At 31.7% G+C, this 14388-nt stretch overlaps 2 protein-coding genes across 7 annotated transcripts in view; both read left to right on the forward strand.

The window, feature by feature from the left end:
- The window catches only part of LOC122521253 (neurogenic protein mastermind-like), a 161768-nt gene that overhangs the window by 50738 nt on the left and 96642 nt on the right, over positions 1–14388 (forward strand). The gene's annotated exons all lie outside the window — the stretch shown is intronic.
- The window catches only part of LOC122521255, a 48492-nt gene that overhangs the window by 21998 nt on the left and 12106 nt on the right, over positions 1–14388 (forward strand). The window contains exon 2 of the mRNA XM_043641832.1: positions 13809–13887. Within this exon, the coding sequence (XP_043497767.1) occupies positions 13809–13887 (79 nt within the window). The remainder of the gene's footprint in view (positions 1–13808; positions 13888–14388) is intronic.

Raw genomic sequence — 14388 nt, forward strand, 5'->3', positions numbered from 1 at the left:
TCGATGATAAGGGATCGATATGTGCCCTAGACACAGCAGTCTCCTCCTCGTCTTCTATTCGACTAAAAACTGCGCAGTCGCCATCATATCGCGCTGCCTTCAAAAATGATGGCACATTCAACCGTAAAAATAACTTTTATTGTTTACCATTCAACGTCACGACGGAAGATAAAGTTTTGAACGGGAGTTAAGATTTCAATAAGAACAAATCAACTTTCATATATTTTTTCTTATTTAATGTAACGATGGAATTCATTATCTTTTTATGTAAGTATAATATTTTGCTACTTTTTTTTTTTTTATAAAGAAAAGAATACTCATCCATTATTATACTGATTTATTGTTAAAATATTTAAAAAATGTTTGATAAACAAATGAAATTTCATGTATTTTTTCTCATTAAGTTTAATAATAAAATACATAATTTTTTATGAAAAAGTTTTGCTATTTTTTTTTATTAGTGATAAAAAAAGATATATGTACATCCATTATTATACTGATTTAACCGTAAAAAAATATAAGATAAAGTTTAGAATGAGAGTAAAGGAGTTCGATAAAGAATGAAGTTTCATATATCTTTTCTTATTAAATTTAATGATGAAATAAATTATTTTTCAATTAAACGATTCTTCTCTTTTATGCGTAGAGAATAAGAAAGTATATTCATAAATATATTGATTTATTGTAAACAATAAAGAATAGATACAATTGCACTCTAAAACGTTGCAACACGTACAAAATCGCATGCTAATAATATATAAAGTTGAGATATTTTAATAACAAGTCAAACGGGTCGAAATGAAGCATTCGATTCATCAACAGATAATCATTCTCTCGCTGAATTACAAGGTATCGTCGTACTTAGAGTAATGGACGTGGGTTGATAATAAATCTAATCTAATGAGACGTAAACACGTGTTATTTCATGATGCTGCAAACAATAGTACAAGTCGATGTCTGATCAATGATCAGAAGCGTTAAAAGCATAGATTTTACTGTTCATTGTATCCCCTTCGTTATCTCTTCAAGAGTTTAATATCTTCATTTTCGATACGTTCGTTTCTTCAAAGTTTTTAAATATCGTTCTTTAATTTTATTTTTTAATATATTATATTTTGATTCAGACTCGCGAAAATAAATATATTGTAGTCAAAAAGATGATTATAATTGATTTATCATTTTAACATAACGGGCTACATTATGCAGAGAGTTACTAACCAATAAATGAGTTAAAATTGAATAAATCCAATTTGAAAATTACAACAAAAAAGAGCTTACAATTAGTTAACGATCTAGCCACGTTGAATTACTAGTTCCAAACCGATCACTAAAGTCAAGCAACGTGGGCACAGTTAATAAGATAGATGAGTGACCTGTCCGGAGAAATAAAAGACAAAAACCGTGTGTCGTTGACTCCAGAGGGATGGTAAAAAGACGCGATCTCTTTAGTAGTATTGAATAAGTGTGAGAAGGTGTTAGTAAAGAAGTGATATTCGAACCCGTAAAAGAGAGAGTAAAAAGAAATAAGAACCAAAAAAAAAACTATTTCTATTTGGTATTTGTTCTATTTTATTTATTAATCTTGTTTTACAATGTTTTTAAATGACTAATGTTATAGCGAGTAGTATAATTACTATCGTTTAAAATTTTCGTTTTCTTATAAACCTATAATGAAGTTATGATTTGGTAGTGTTAATAATTATCTGACATAAGAATTGTTCTATTGGTCGGTAATTTTTTGCAAAACAAAAATCTCAGAATTATAGGATATCTACTGTGTTTAACTAATTTTTTGTTATTTCGAGAGTTAGATACTGTCTGCATAACTAACAATTAGTTCAATTGATTTACGATAAAAATTTATGTACAATGCGTGCGTTAAAATCATAGTTGTTCGACAAACGTTTGAAGGTAAGGTTAGGGGTAAGAAAGAGAGAGAAATCTATCCGTTTGTCGAGTTTAGTAACATAATCGCTTAATCGATGTTAAAGTAAGTGGGTAGAGAAGGAAAGGAGGATAGGCAAACGAGGAAGCTGACGAAACTCATGGAAATGAAAGACCTACCTATTTTACGTTGCGAACAATACCGTCTCTGCCGCGTCTCTTCGTTCTTCTTAATTGTCTGACCCAAAATCCCAATCGACATTTTCTCTTTTCATTATTTTTCCTTCTTTTCTCGTTCTTTTTGTTTTGTTTTGTTTCGACATCATTATACACTATACCCCTAGCGTTCATCATGATTTCAGGACACGCTATGAATGAAAAATATAGAGAAAATGGTAGAAAGTTGAAGAAAAAAAAATTACAGAAATCCTCATCAAATGTATGCCTTTATATATTCGCCGTTGTTTAAACGCACCGTTTAACGTATGTATTATAATGAACATATACCAGGACGTATCTTAATCGTGGAATTTTTATAGAAAATTCATTGATCGAAATTTTTCTTCCATGACGTATGAATCCATTATATCGAAAAGTTTGAATAAATTTTAATTCTGAAACGTCATCGATTGCTTCGATGTAAATTTTGGAATAACTCATGCTACTACTTATAGCTAACATTAGTGGAAAGAAAAAAAGAATAAAAGAAATAAAGAAAATGGAAGAAATAGTCGGGGTACCGTTACGCAAGGGTACAATCTCTGTTACAAAACTCTGTTATTCTCGGGTATAGAGCAAAAGGTAAATACGAGACAAGTAGTCTGGTTGGTAAGCGCGCAAGTAGCAAACAGGCACAGGAGCGAGCACAAACTCGAGATCGCGTTGCAAGAGCACCAGCTAAGAACTTTAGTACGATTCTCCAAGCGAAAAACAGCTACGCAATGGTGACACCAAGCGAGACCTGCATTGCCAGGTTGGGATCAAGAGGTGCGTGCAACGGCACACGCCTCTCACTATTGTGAAAGCCATGCAGCTCAACGGACACTCATTACCGATCGTAAACGATGCGCTGCTATCGGAATAAAAAGAGGATATTATTTTAGAAAAGGCACCTTTATTTACATTACATTTTTTTTATAAATATACATATATATAAATATATATGTGTATCTTCTAGTGTTTCTATAATTATAATAATGATCATTAATTTTTTTTTTAAATAGGAGAAAAAATTTGAGAAAAATATCTTTTATTTTAATTGGTTTTTATATTTTCCAGAAAATAAAATTATTACAATAGGTGTCGTAGGAACTTTAGACGGGTTAAAAAATCTTATTGACCGTTATTTAGATCTTGTTGAACGTTTTTTCCCTTTCATTGGGACTTCATCAGCAACTAAAAATTTTTTATTATGACTTATTTTTACATATATATATATATATATATAAAGAATTCAAAATTAAAAATTTTTTGATATTACCTCGATTTTTTGTTCATGAGTCTTTATAAACTTTTTTGAAGACATCTATTCTTATAAATAAACTAAAACTTAACATTTATCTTTGTCCTATCACCGTTATGTTTAAACATGTAATTTAATGATACTGATTCGATCTAGACTAGTGTTTAATAGTCTAAGTCTCCTCAATATTATGGTGCCCTCTATTGCTTTGTCCTATTATGATAATTAAATTTTAAAATCTCGTTATAAACGCTATTTAGATTATTCGTGTCAGTTCTGTAATTTATTGTATTGTTATTTGTTATGAGGTACATCTCACTTATATTCCTTTTGTACCAATTGTCTTCTATATCTAGTATAGTTGCTTTGTCAAATTCAAAATTATGTCCAATTTTAAAATGATGTTCGGCTAACGCGGTGGTATTCGTTTTTTTGTACATTAGTAGGTTTACAGTCATTCCTATGTTGGTCTAATCTTTTTTTGAGTTTATGTTTTGTTTGTCCTATATAACACTTGTCACATTCGCATGGTATTTTGTAAACTAAGTTCGATTGATCTAGTTTGTCGACCTTGTCCTTTAGTTTCGTATAAATAGAATTTATTTTCACTAGGTTATAAAATACTAATTTGACGTTAGTGTTTTTAAAACATTTATTTATTTTATTCGACAGAGGTTTAATAAAAGGGAACTTAATAACTTTTTTATTATTATTCGGATCTTTTATACGATCTTTGTCTATTTTAAACTTATTGAACACCATGTGAATGAGACTCGTGGGATAATTATTATTTTTTAAAATTGACTCAATTCTTCTCATATTTTCAATATGGAATTTCTCACTACTTAATGTTAGCGTTCTACATAATAAACCATTTACGACCCCAATTTTTTGACTTATTGGATGGTTCGAATTATAATTCACGCATCTACCAGAGCTCGTAGGTTTAATATACCAATTCGTTAATATGGAACTATCTTCGTTTCTTATGATAGTCATGTCTAAGAATAGTAAGGTTCCATTGTTCTCTATCTCGATGGTAAATTGGATCTTTTTATTTATACCGTTGAAGGTCTTTAGTGTTTGGTTAATTCCATCCTTTGGTATTGCTGTGGCAATGTTATCAACATAAACCTTTAAGAATGGAACTGAAAAGCGTAAAATGCCCTTAATCTTGTTTAGTATGTAGTTCATTACTATGTCGGCTAGAATTATCTATCTAATTATCCCATGCTAGAACTATCAAGTTGCTGATAAAAAGACTCGTTGAATTGGAAGTAGCTTGATTCGAAACAAAATTGTATGAGTTCCACCAAGATATTCTTCGGGAACTTTATAGATTCCGAGAGTTCTTTCCAGTCTTCATTGATTGTTTGTATTACCAGTTCTTTCGGGATGTTAATGAAAAAGGAGATTACATCTAACGTTACAAGTATGTACTCCTCTGGTATTGTTGTTTTTTGCATAAACTCTACAAACTCAAAAGAATTCTTGATGGAAAAAAAAAATTTGTTCGAAATAGCTGTGGTTAATGTCTGATACACGAATTTCGCTAGTTTGTAGCATGGTGAACGTATGGAACTCACAACTGGTCTCATGACGCATCCTTGTTTGTGAGTTTTTTTTCTTAATCCATATAATTTTGGAGCAACCGAATTGTAAGATCTTAAGTTTTTTTCCATTTCTTCTGAGATGATTGATTCTTTTTTTAATTTAATTATCAAATTATTTGCTAATTTTTTAAACCTATTGGTAAGATCTTTATTCAATAATCTGTATGTGTTTTCATCTTCTAACATTTTGTACATTTCCTTTATGTATTCGTCCTTTTTCTGATCTTGTTATTATCAAATTCGGATTATGTTTCAGGAAACATTTTGTTGTTAGAAAGTTTTTTTGTTATCTCATCCTTCCATGGTCTTTGATTCTTCTTATAATAATTTGATATTAAATTTATTGCTTTGGATCCTACATTATTCTGTTTATCCTTTATTGTTTTTGCGTCACCGTTTGTGATGTCAAAGATCGAGGTAATATCAAAAAATTTTTAATTTTGAATTCTTTATATAAAATATATATATGTAAAAATAAGTCATAATAAAAAATTTTTAGTTGCTGATGAAGTTCCAATGAAAGGGAAAAACGTTCAACAAGATCTAAATAACGTTCAATAAGATTTTTTAACCCGTCCAAACTTCCTACGACACCTATTTTGATATCTTTTATATTCGTATTGGTAATTATGATATAGTGAATAGAAATAATTTATACTATTATTTATTTATTTCATAATATAAAATAAATCGTAACATAAATTTGTCCGTGTTTTGACTTAATTCATGGTCATAATTATCGACATATTTATATCTTTCGATTGGGATTGATTTTAATCGACAATGAAAAGTAGGGATAGAAAAGTGAAACAACGTGAGAGACATTTCAAAAATGAAGGACAAGAAAATATACAGATATATGTCACAATGGGCCATAGGGCGGACGAAGATATACATACATACATATATATATATATATATTCAAGTACATAAATAACTGTAGTTTACTGCTGATCAACAATAAGGGCCATCATTAGCCAGTTTCCGTTCGACGTTCAACGTAAGCGGACATAAGTGGTTGCGGTTCGTTCGTTGTGTTCCATCTTGCATATTTCTTTTCTTTTAATAAATCGATTCCTACCTTACAATGTACGGAACGAGCGACGATACTCGTATTAAACAAAAAGTAGGTCAGTCGCGCTTTGATTTAACGAAGGCCGGAAATCGAAAGAGAACAGTTTTTTCCTCTATACATTCTAAAATCATCGAGGTTGATCAGCGTATTTATGTAAATGATTTTCTTGTCTTTTACATCAAAGTAATTATTTATTTTGTTTCTTTTACATAATTTCTCACGTTTTATAAGACCTAAAATTTTCCTTAAATTCTACAATATCTTCGACCACGTCCATCTTATTTTTATATAAAATTTATTTCAAAAAAAAAAAAAGGATCGCGAAATCTTACTCAATAATTTATTGGAAAAAAAAATTATATTGAAAATCTATCCAATGTTTCTTCATTATTTTCTCTATTAATCGTTTATTTTATAAAAATTAAAATAAATAATTAAAATATGTGTGTTATATATTAATCGATAACAAATGATCAGTCCTGATTATTATTATAAAAATAAATTTACATTTTGCAGAAGCCGGAAAAATAGTTTGATAGAATTGTTCAACCAAGTTTCCGCATCCAATCGTATCTGATGTATAAATTGTTTGGAGAAGAGAAGCATTCGACGATAAAACCGTCGCGTCGATAAGATCGTTCCCTTCTCAAAGCGGACGTTGTTTAACGAGAAAAGAAAGTCGTCCGTGCGTTGGGTGTGCAAGAGTTTAAAACAATTTCGTTTTCCTTTTCTTCTCCTGTTCGCTTTCTTTCCTCGCTCCCGAAGAAACAACTAACGTAAGGTTTCCTCGGAGATCGTCTTTCCGGCAGTCATTCTCAAGGAACACAAATCGCTCACTTCTGTTTCTTTAGTGGATAGTCTGTGTATACGATAATCGATAGTACGAAATAAATTCAATCTAACTGTCGGTTTTCGTGGTAGACAAATTCGTAAAAGCATGACTTTGCTCTTGCCTTTCCTTTCGTTCGACTTCATTTTTGTATAAACTTATTTTTATTTAAAAAAATAAGATTATTGTTATTATTTTATTATTATTAGCAAATCATGAGAGAATTAGCGTTGCCTTTCTCATATATTCATTTTTGTTTATCTTTTTCTGATGAGTAAAAGCAAATGAACGTAAGATAGAAGGTATTATTTTTTTATCTTTTTTTTTAAATAATAATTCTTTCATTTGTAAGGATATTTTGATATATTGACACAATCAAGATTTAATCGTACTTGAATATGTATCATTCATTTTTTGAAAAATTATACAATAAAATATTTTCTGGATACAGAGATATATTCATCGTAAATGTAATAGTAAAGGTACGGGAAAAGTTCAGTGCTACACTTTCCTAACTTAAAGAGAAAATATCGATCGTAAAAAGGGGAACTCCAGAGCGTTCTTATTTTCTTCTATCTTTCATAGTACCTTTCTCTTCCGCGTCTTCACTTTCTTTCTCTTTCTCTACTGAAAACTTCTTGATTGTAGCATCTTTTCGTTAAAGTTCGATCCTATCAAACGAAACTTCATTTTTGCAATGAGTAGTTCAATTGATAAATACTTCTTTTCAATTTCTAAGAGATAAGCGAAATAAGGGTCATCTTGAGTTTTACTTTGTTTAGTTTTATTTAAGTAGCATGAAATTATTTGTAAATAATTATTTTAATATCGTTATAAAACGATTCACGGGATTAAATATATAATTACGTGTAATATTATTATATTTTTTTCATTATAGATATTAATAAAATTAGATGAAAAATATTAAAAGAAATACTTGTGTTTGAAATTTACCAAACGATATTTCTTTCTCTATTTTTTTTTCTCGTACTCTTTGGCTTTTGGAACGGAATTTAACTTTCCTATAAATGCGGAGTTAGACTCCGAGCTCTTTACCCACGAAAAGTTTTTTTTCGACGTGACCAGAGTTAAAAAGCATTCGTTCGTAATATTTCGGGAAAGGCTAATTTGTTCGAAGGAAAAATTAATTATCTATTATTTAAAATAGTTTAAAAAAAACATGACAGTAAGATTATAAAATATGTAAAAATTTGCATATGTATCAAAGCAACGACGTGCGATATCGTTCCGCACCCTTCCACGTGGAATTCCACGAGGAATTTGGCCGTACTCGCGTCGGAGAAAGTGAAACGTCGAGTTGCCGCGAGACAAAACAAACAGGTAAAAGATATCTTCAACGATGACAATGGAGACTTACTGTGTCACCTCGTACCAGCCGTACTTCCTGAGAAAACGTTTCGACGATATTGGGTAAGAGAAAGAGAGAACATTTTTCAACGTCATTGTTTCATCGATCTTTCTTCGTGCACTCGAATCGATCAATGATCTACAAGTTTTTTCAACAAATTTACATTCAATATTTACAAATAATATGGAAACAATCACGATTACTAAAAAATGTATTAAATTTAATATTTAATTGTAGGTATAAATATAAAAAAATTCAATATGTAGAATAAACGAAAATTATACAATAATAATACTTTTTCAAAAATTACATTGTTAAATATGTAGCTTTATTTTGTAAGAACTCGAGAAATTTCGTTACACTTTCTCTATCGTTTATGCTAATTTTGAAAACTCGAAAAAATTAAAAGTATACCAAAAAGATAAAGACTCTCTCTATTACTAATGTAAGAACGTACAAGGGTGGTCTGTCCCATTGTTAAATATCAATACATCTGGAAGCCATAAAACCTTTGTCAGTGTTTATTTTAGGCATAGTACGTCCTATGTTGTATCTTGTGTATATAAAACGCGTCGTAACGAAGGACCGTCGTCAGACAGGGTAGCCAACGAAACCTAAGAACAGTGTATTACCGAAGGGAAAACTTTGAGAGTAACATTGGACAAACGAAATAACAGGGAAAATCACGAAGCACCACCATGTCGTTACATTAATATTGATACGTTATTACATCCTATTCGTACTCTCTCTTATGATCGTATATTTTAAAATATATTTAAAAATAGTACACAAAAAGTCATGGTTACTAACAAATGTAATAAGTTTAATATTCCATTACAGGTTTAAAAATGAAAAGATCCAATATATGTCATAAACGAGAAATATAAACTTCCAAAAATGACATTTTTAATTATGCAACTTTATTTTTGTTGATATTTCTTTTGACCCCTGTAACATTCAAATATTCTTTATATTATTTCTTTATCAAATAGATAAAAAGGTTTGTATTCTTATATTAACGAAGATTGAGGAAGATTAATGAAAGTTGAGAAGGATCGGAAAGTATAAGAAACTTTAGCAAACATCATTTAATCAGAGATTCATTGAGATGTTCATATATATATATGTACGTATAACAGATATACGTATCTGAACATTGGCGTCGAAGTAGGGACGCTTTTCGGCGAACTAACGATCGGTCGTTGCACCGTTTCATGGTATGGGCGTTCCATGTTCCACTCGGTTTACGAAGCCGAAGACCGATGCGCGTTCCTAACTGAATCGTTGGGAGTAAGTAATGTTTGGAACGATAGTTCGTTATGCTCGTTTGCATCGTTATCATTCCTTATCGAACGACTCAGTCTCCTCCTATCGTGATATATAAAATCATATGTATTTATTTTTTCATAATGTATTAAATATAAATATTAATCTTATAAAGTTAACAATATGTTAATCCTAATATATTTTCAATTATTAAAAATTAACATTAATGTTCAGTATGTTCGTGTGGTCGTTTCTTGAATACATCGATCATAACGAAAGACGAATGAGAAGGATCATCGGTGTCTCGTTCGTTCTTTAGGCCTTGAAAGGCGCCTAACGTGCGTATCTGAAAGGCGTATCTTCGATTCGAGTCGGGAGACACGATTCTCATGCTTTGTCTTTGCTCTTTGGCTTCGTCGTATACGTTATTAAATTAGTAGGCTGAATATCCGTCGTGTAATTTCCTCCCTCGCTTCTAAACCCATCTATAGTTTCTAATATTACCGCAAACATTTTTCTTTATTTTTTACGATAGTTGATCGTGTCTTCGTCATTGTATTTATCAATTGTTTATCCGTTCTTCGTTATTTAATTGCTATTTGTTATTGTAATCGTTCGATAGAATCATATGTCATAACAATGAATCATAGATCGAGTAAGTAAAATGAGAATTGTTTCAAAATAAATCTGATATTTTTGTTAAAAGCTTGATGAACACCGCGTTAAAATATTCGTACTATTCTCTGATGTTTTCAACTGGATTTTGTTGAATATGTATGCTACTGTTATAGAATAAAAGGAATTCTTGTTTGTTCAATAAACATAACGATCATTGGTGCGTTAGATTGTTACGCTCGATGATCGAGGTTCTATTACAACGAGGCGTTAGAAACATGGTTTATGTATATATTACCGGAATAGTGGAAAATCAGACAATGTTAGCAATACCCCGGCATTGTCCACAATGCAAAGTGTTTTTGGACAAAGTCCTTAGTATATACCTACGTATTTCAAATATTCATTAGAGGATTACGTATGAAGAGATCGATTAACTTATTTGAAAATTTTCCTTCCTTTCCTTTCCTTCCTTTTCCTTCTCTTTTAATCTAGTCGTGATAACCTCCAAGTTTATTGATCATTTTTCATTGATCGAATCGACCATTATACGGCAAATTTTTTTTTTTTTTAATCAGATACTATGATCGATCCGTAAAATCAATAAGAGATAAAAAAATGTTTAAATATGAGGTAATTTATTTTAATTACAAGAAATACTTGTTTAAAAACAAAATATTAATTTGCTAATATGTAATTTTATTTTCCATTTACATTGATTACTATCTTATTACGATATATTGTAATGGCGAGTACATTTGTATTGAAGAAACAAAATCGGATAATTAGTTGATTATTAAACTGTGAACGACTGTTGCCCACGTATTCATAGTCATCATTTTCATCTTCATCTTCGTTCTCATCCATAACGTTCTTGGCTCCGATTCGAGTCCGATTCTTCGTATGTTCATCGTAATGACTTCGCTTCCTCTTACATGCACGTTTGAAGCACGTGCACGCATCGCGAATCAATGGACGCGCACGTACTTACATGCTTTATCTACTCTTCTTGATATGCGGTCTAACCTATCAACGCGAAGCTAAATGATCGTTTCTATCGATTATCGCAATTTAGTATATAATATTCTGAATATTATTTTCATATTATTTCCTACGTTATGGTGATGATTATTATTATTCTTATGAATATTGTCGTATAACTCACAATTTTTGATTGTTTAATAATTATTTTCCTTCTCTCTATTACGATAAAAATTGTTGATTAGTTGAAACGAGTTTATTGTATTAATTCGTTAATTCGCTTATTTATACAGCGAGAACATTCGTAGTTATCTTGTCGGTCCATGTGGTTGCAACATATTGGTCTTTTATGAAGGTTCAAACGTTAGTTCACAGTCACTAGATAAATTCTATTTTTTAATTCTCTCTTCCTTTTCCTGCGCCCCCCCCCCGTTCTCTTCCCGTCCCCTTCCCTCCATTATTCTCATCCACCGCTCGTTTTCCATCTCTCTGTTTCTCTTTCTCTTGGCAATGTGAATTACACGGAGCACTTTTTGCAGTTGCAAAAGAGGAGGGTGAGAAAGTGGAAACGCGAGAGGGGGTGAGATCGTGGCTGGATGCGAGAGCATGATAAAACGAACCGTACTACGAAAGAGTAAATTATTTTGAATTATCCTTTTTAGCCAGTAATGCAATGCAACTGTGCAACAATGCGCGAACAATCGTACGATGGTGTCGCCATCGTGTTCGATGGAAAAACATTTACCAGAATGGTGAGAAGAGATGGTGAAAGGGGTGGAAAGGGGCAAAAGCTATGCTATGCCAGTTCGTTCGTTGGTTCGCAGGTTCGTTCGTTCGTTGGTTCGCAGGTTCGTTCGTTCGTTGGTTCGCAAGTTCGTTCATTCGTCTGTTCGTTCGCTTGTTCGTTCGTTCATTTGGGATTTGTTTGTTATAGATAGCATACTCATTTTTTCGGCACGACCGCACCTCCGCGTTCCCATGGTCGCGGAAAAATATACGTACGCTCGAGCGCAAATAACTTTGAATTTTCGTTCTCGCTTGGCGCAATTTTTCCGATAAATTATGCCCTCTCCAAATAAATATTAGAGGCCTTTACACGGCCGAACGGTCGATTACTTCCGGGCATTCGATAAAATCATTGCATTCTCCGTTTTACCACTGTCATATTTTTGCTTCTATTTTGTTTTTTATTTTATTTTATTTCCAAAATTTTCCCATTGCTCTCTACCGATTATTTTACAAATTTTCGTAATGATGAAAATAAAATAAACCGAATGTATACTTTAATTGCTTCGCGCAAAAAACAATGAATTTTTTCTACAAATATGAAAACCCTTACATGTGTAATAATTGAGTAACAGATTAAATAATATATGAGTTAACGAAAACAAAAAAAAAGAAAAGAAAATAACATGCAATGAAAACGGACGATTCGAACAATACGTTGGTGTCAATGTAAATGAAAACATATAATATCATTCGGAAAGTATGAAAAGTTACGTAAATTAAACTCATCGTTTAAACGGATAATTAGGCTTCTTTCGAGATCGAATCAAAGAGAGAATAATTTTGTAAACTGACTCCCACGTAATTTCAACGAGCCGTTCAATTCCCCGCCTTCATAGGGCGGCGTTCCGATCTATCAAAACGAAGATGTATCCCCATATTAAAGATCGCCCACGCTACCAAGATTATTTCCATTGTCTGTCATCGTACGTCGTATTAATCCGCGAAGGAAAGTAGTAATTGCTCTGCCCACGATCCATTACGCTCTGTCTCGAGTTAATTGCGCACCGACTGATCTACCCAATCCTTTTTCCCTTTCGAGGTCAAGATTAGTATCTCGGATGCTTTTTCAGTGTTCACAAAACCAAATAAATATGTGGGCGATCGTAGGGAGTAAAAAAGTTAAAGTCATGTTGGAATCGTTTATTTAATTATCATAATTTAAGAATAATCTATTATCATTGGTAGATTTGTTTTTTCTTTCTTTACTTCGTTCACACAAATTTAGTTTCAATCGTAAACGAATCCCTTTAATGAAATGTACAATTTATGAATATATTTGTTTTTAAATTTTGGCGTTTAAAATGTTTATGGTTAAATATCTATCTTATCGAATTTTGTTATTCAAATGAAATTTCTTAGTCATATCCTTATGACTATTCGGGATATTCCTATGACCACTATTTGGAAATTTGTAATAGACGTTACACAAGTGATTTCCTGTGCCGAAATAAAAGATATATTTTTGCGTATTCGATACACGTATGTATGTCGTTTACCGTTTCCACGTATCACGACGAGCACTAAACTCAATGACAATTGCGACACGGAAAAAATTTACACAGAGGAGGACTCGGTGAATCATTTTTCGCCTTACCTTTTTTTTTTCTTGTTTACCAGCCAAACGACCTCTTTGTCTCTTCTTGGGAGGGAACCAATGACGCGGTTCTTCTTGTAACTTGACCGCGATTTCTCCCTGACTCGAAGATCCACAAATTATTAACATTAAAAATAACTTCTTATCGTACCTTTGTTTTCTTCGGAAATGGCGCGATATTTTCGTCAATACGAAAAGATTTTGTCTTCTCGTCTCATTTTGTTTCCCTAATATTCTTTTTTTGCCACTCACATATCTTGAAGCATAAAAAAAGAATGATCTCCTCTATAGATTATTAAATAATATATCTTTTCTTTCTTTTTTATTACAGGTAAGTTATTCCATTGTAATTACTGCGAAGAATGAGATTACGGAAGAGACGTTTATGTTTTTTAAAATCATTATCCTTGGTAAGTAACATATCATTTCGTTTATTTGAAATACGATAGTGCAGGAAAAAATCAATCGTTTAAGCAGAATCGTATCTGATCCATCGTAATCGGATCATCGGCGTCTCATCTCGTTTCACGTTGATAATAATTACACGAAGATTACAGTCTGTTTCCCTCCGGCGAATGAATTTATAAGTCAATTTGTGTGAGACTACCTTGCATCAAGCATCCTAAAAGGATGTTGTAATTAACTGGGCTATAATAGAGGATCGAATGGCTTAATAGACGATAAATATCGTAGATGCTAGAACGTTCGGTAACGAAACATAGTAAAGTTACTCAAGTCGTATACTCTAAGAAAAAAAAACATATATAACGTGTATTTTATGTAATTTTTCATAACTTCATTTAATACTCTGATTTCATGTATTTTAATGAAGTTCAAAATAGTAGGGGAAAAAGAAATCCATTATTTTTTCGGTAGATGGCTGTAGTAATCGATATCTCGTAAAGTATCGA

This window comes from Polistes fuscatus, unplaced genomic scaffold (assembly GCF_010416935.1).
Source record: "Polistes fuscatus isolate 324 unplaced genomic scaffold, CU_Pfus_HIC Scaffold4, whole genome shotgun sequence".
Taxonomy (NCBI): Eukaryota; Metazoa; Arthropoda; class Insecta; order Hymenoptera; family Vespidae; genus Polistes; species Polistes fuscatus.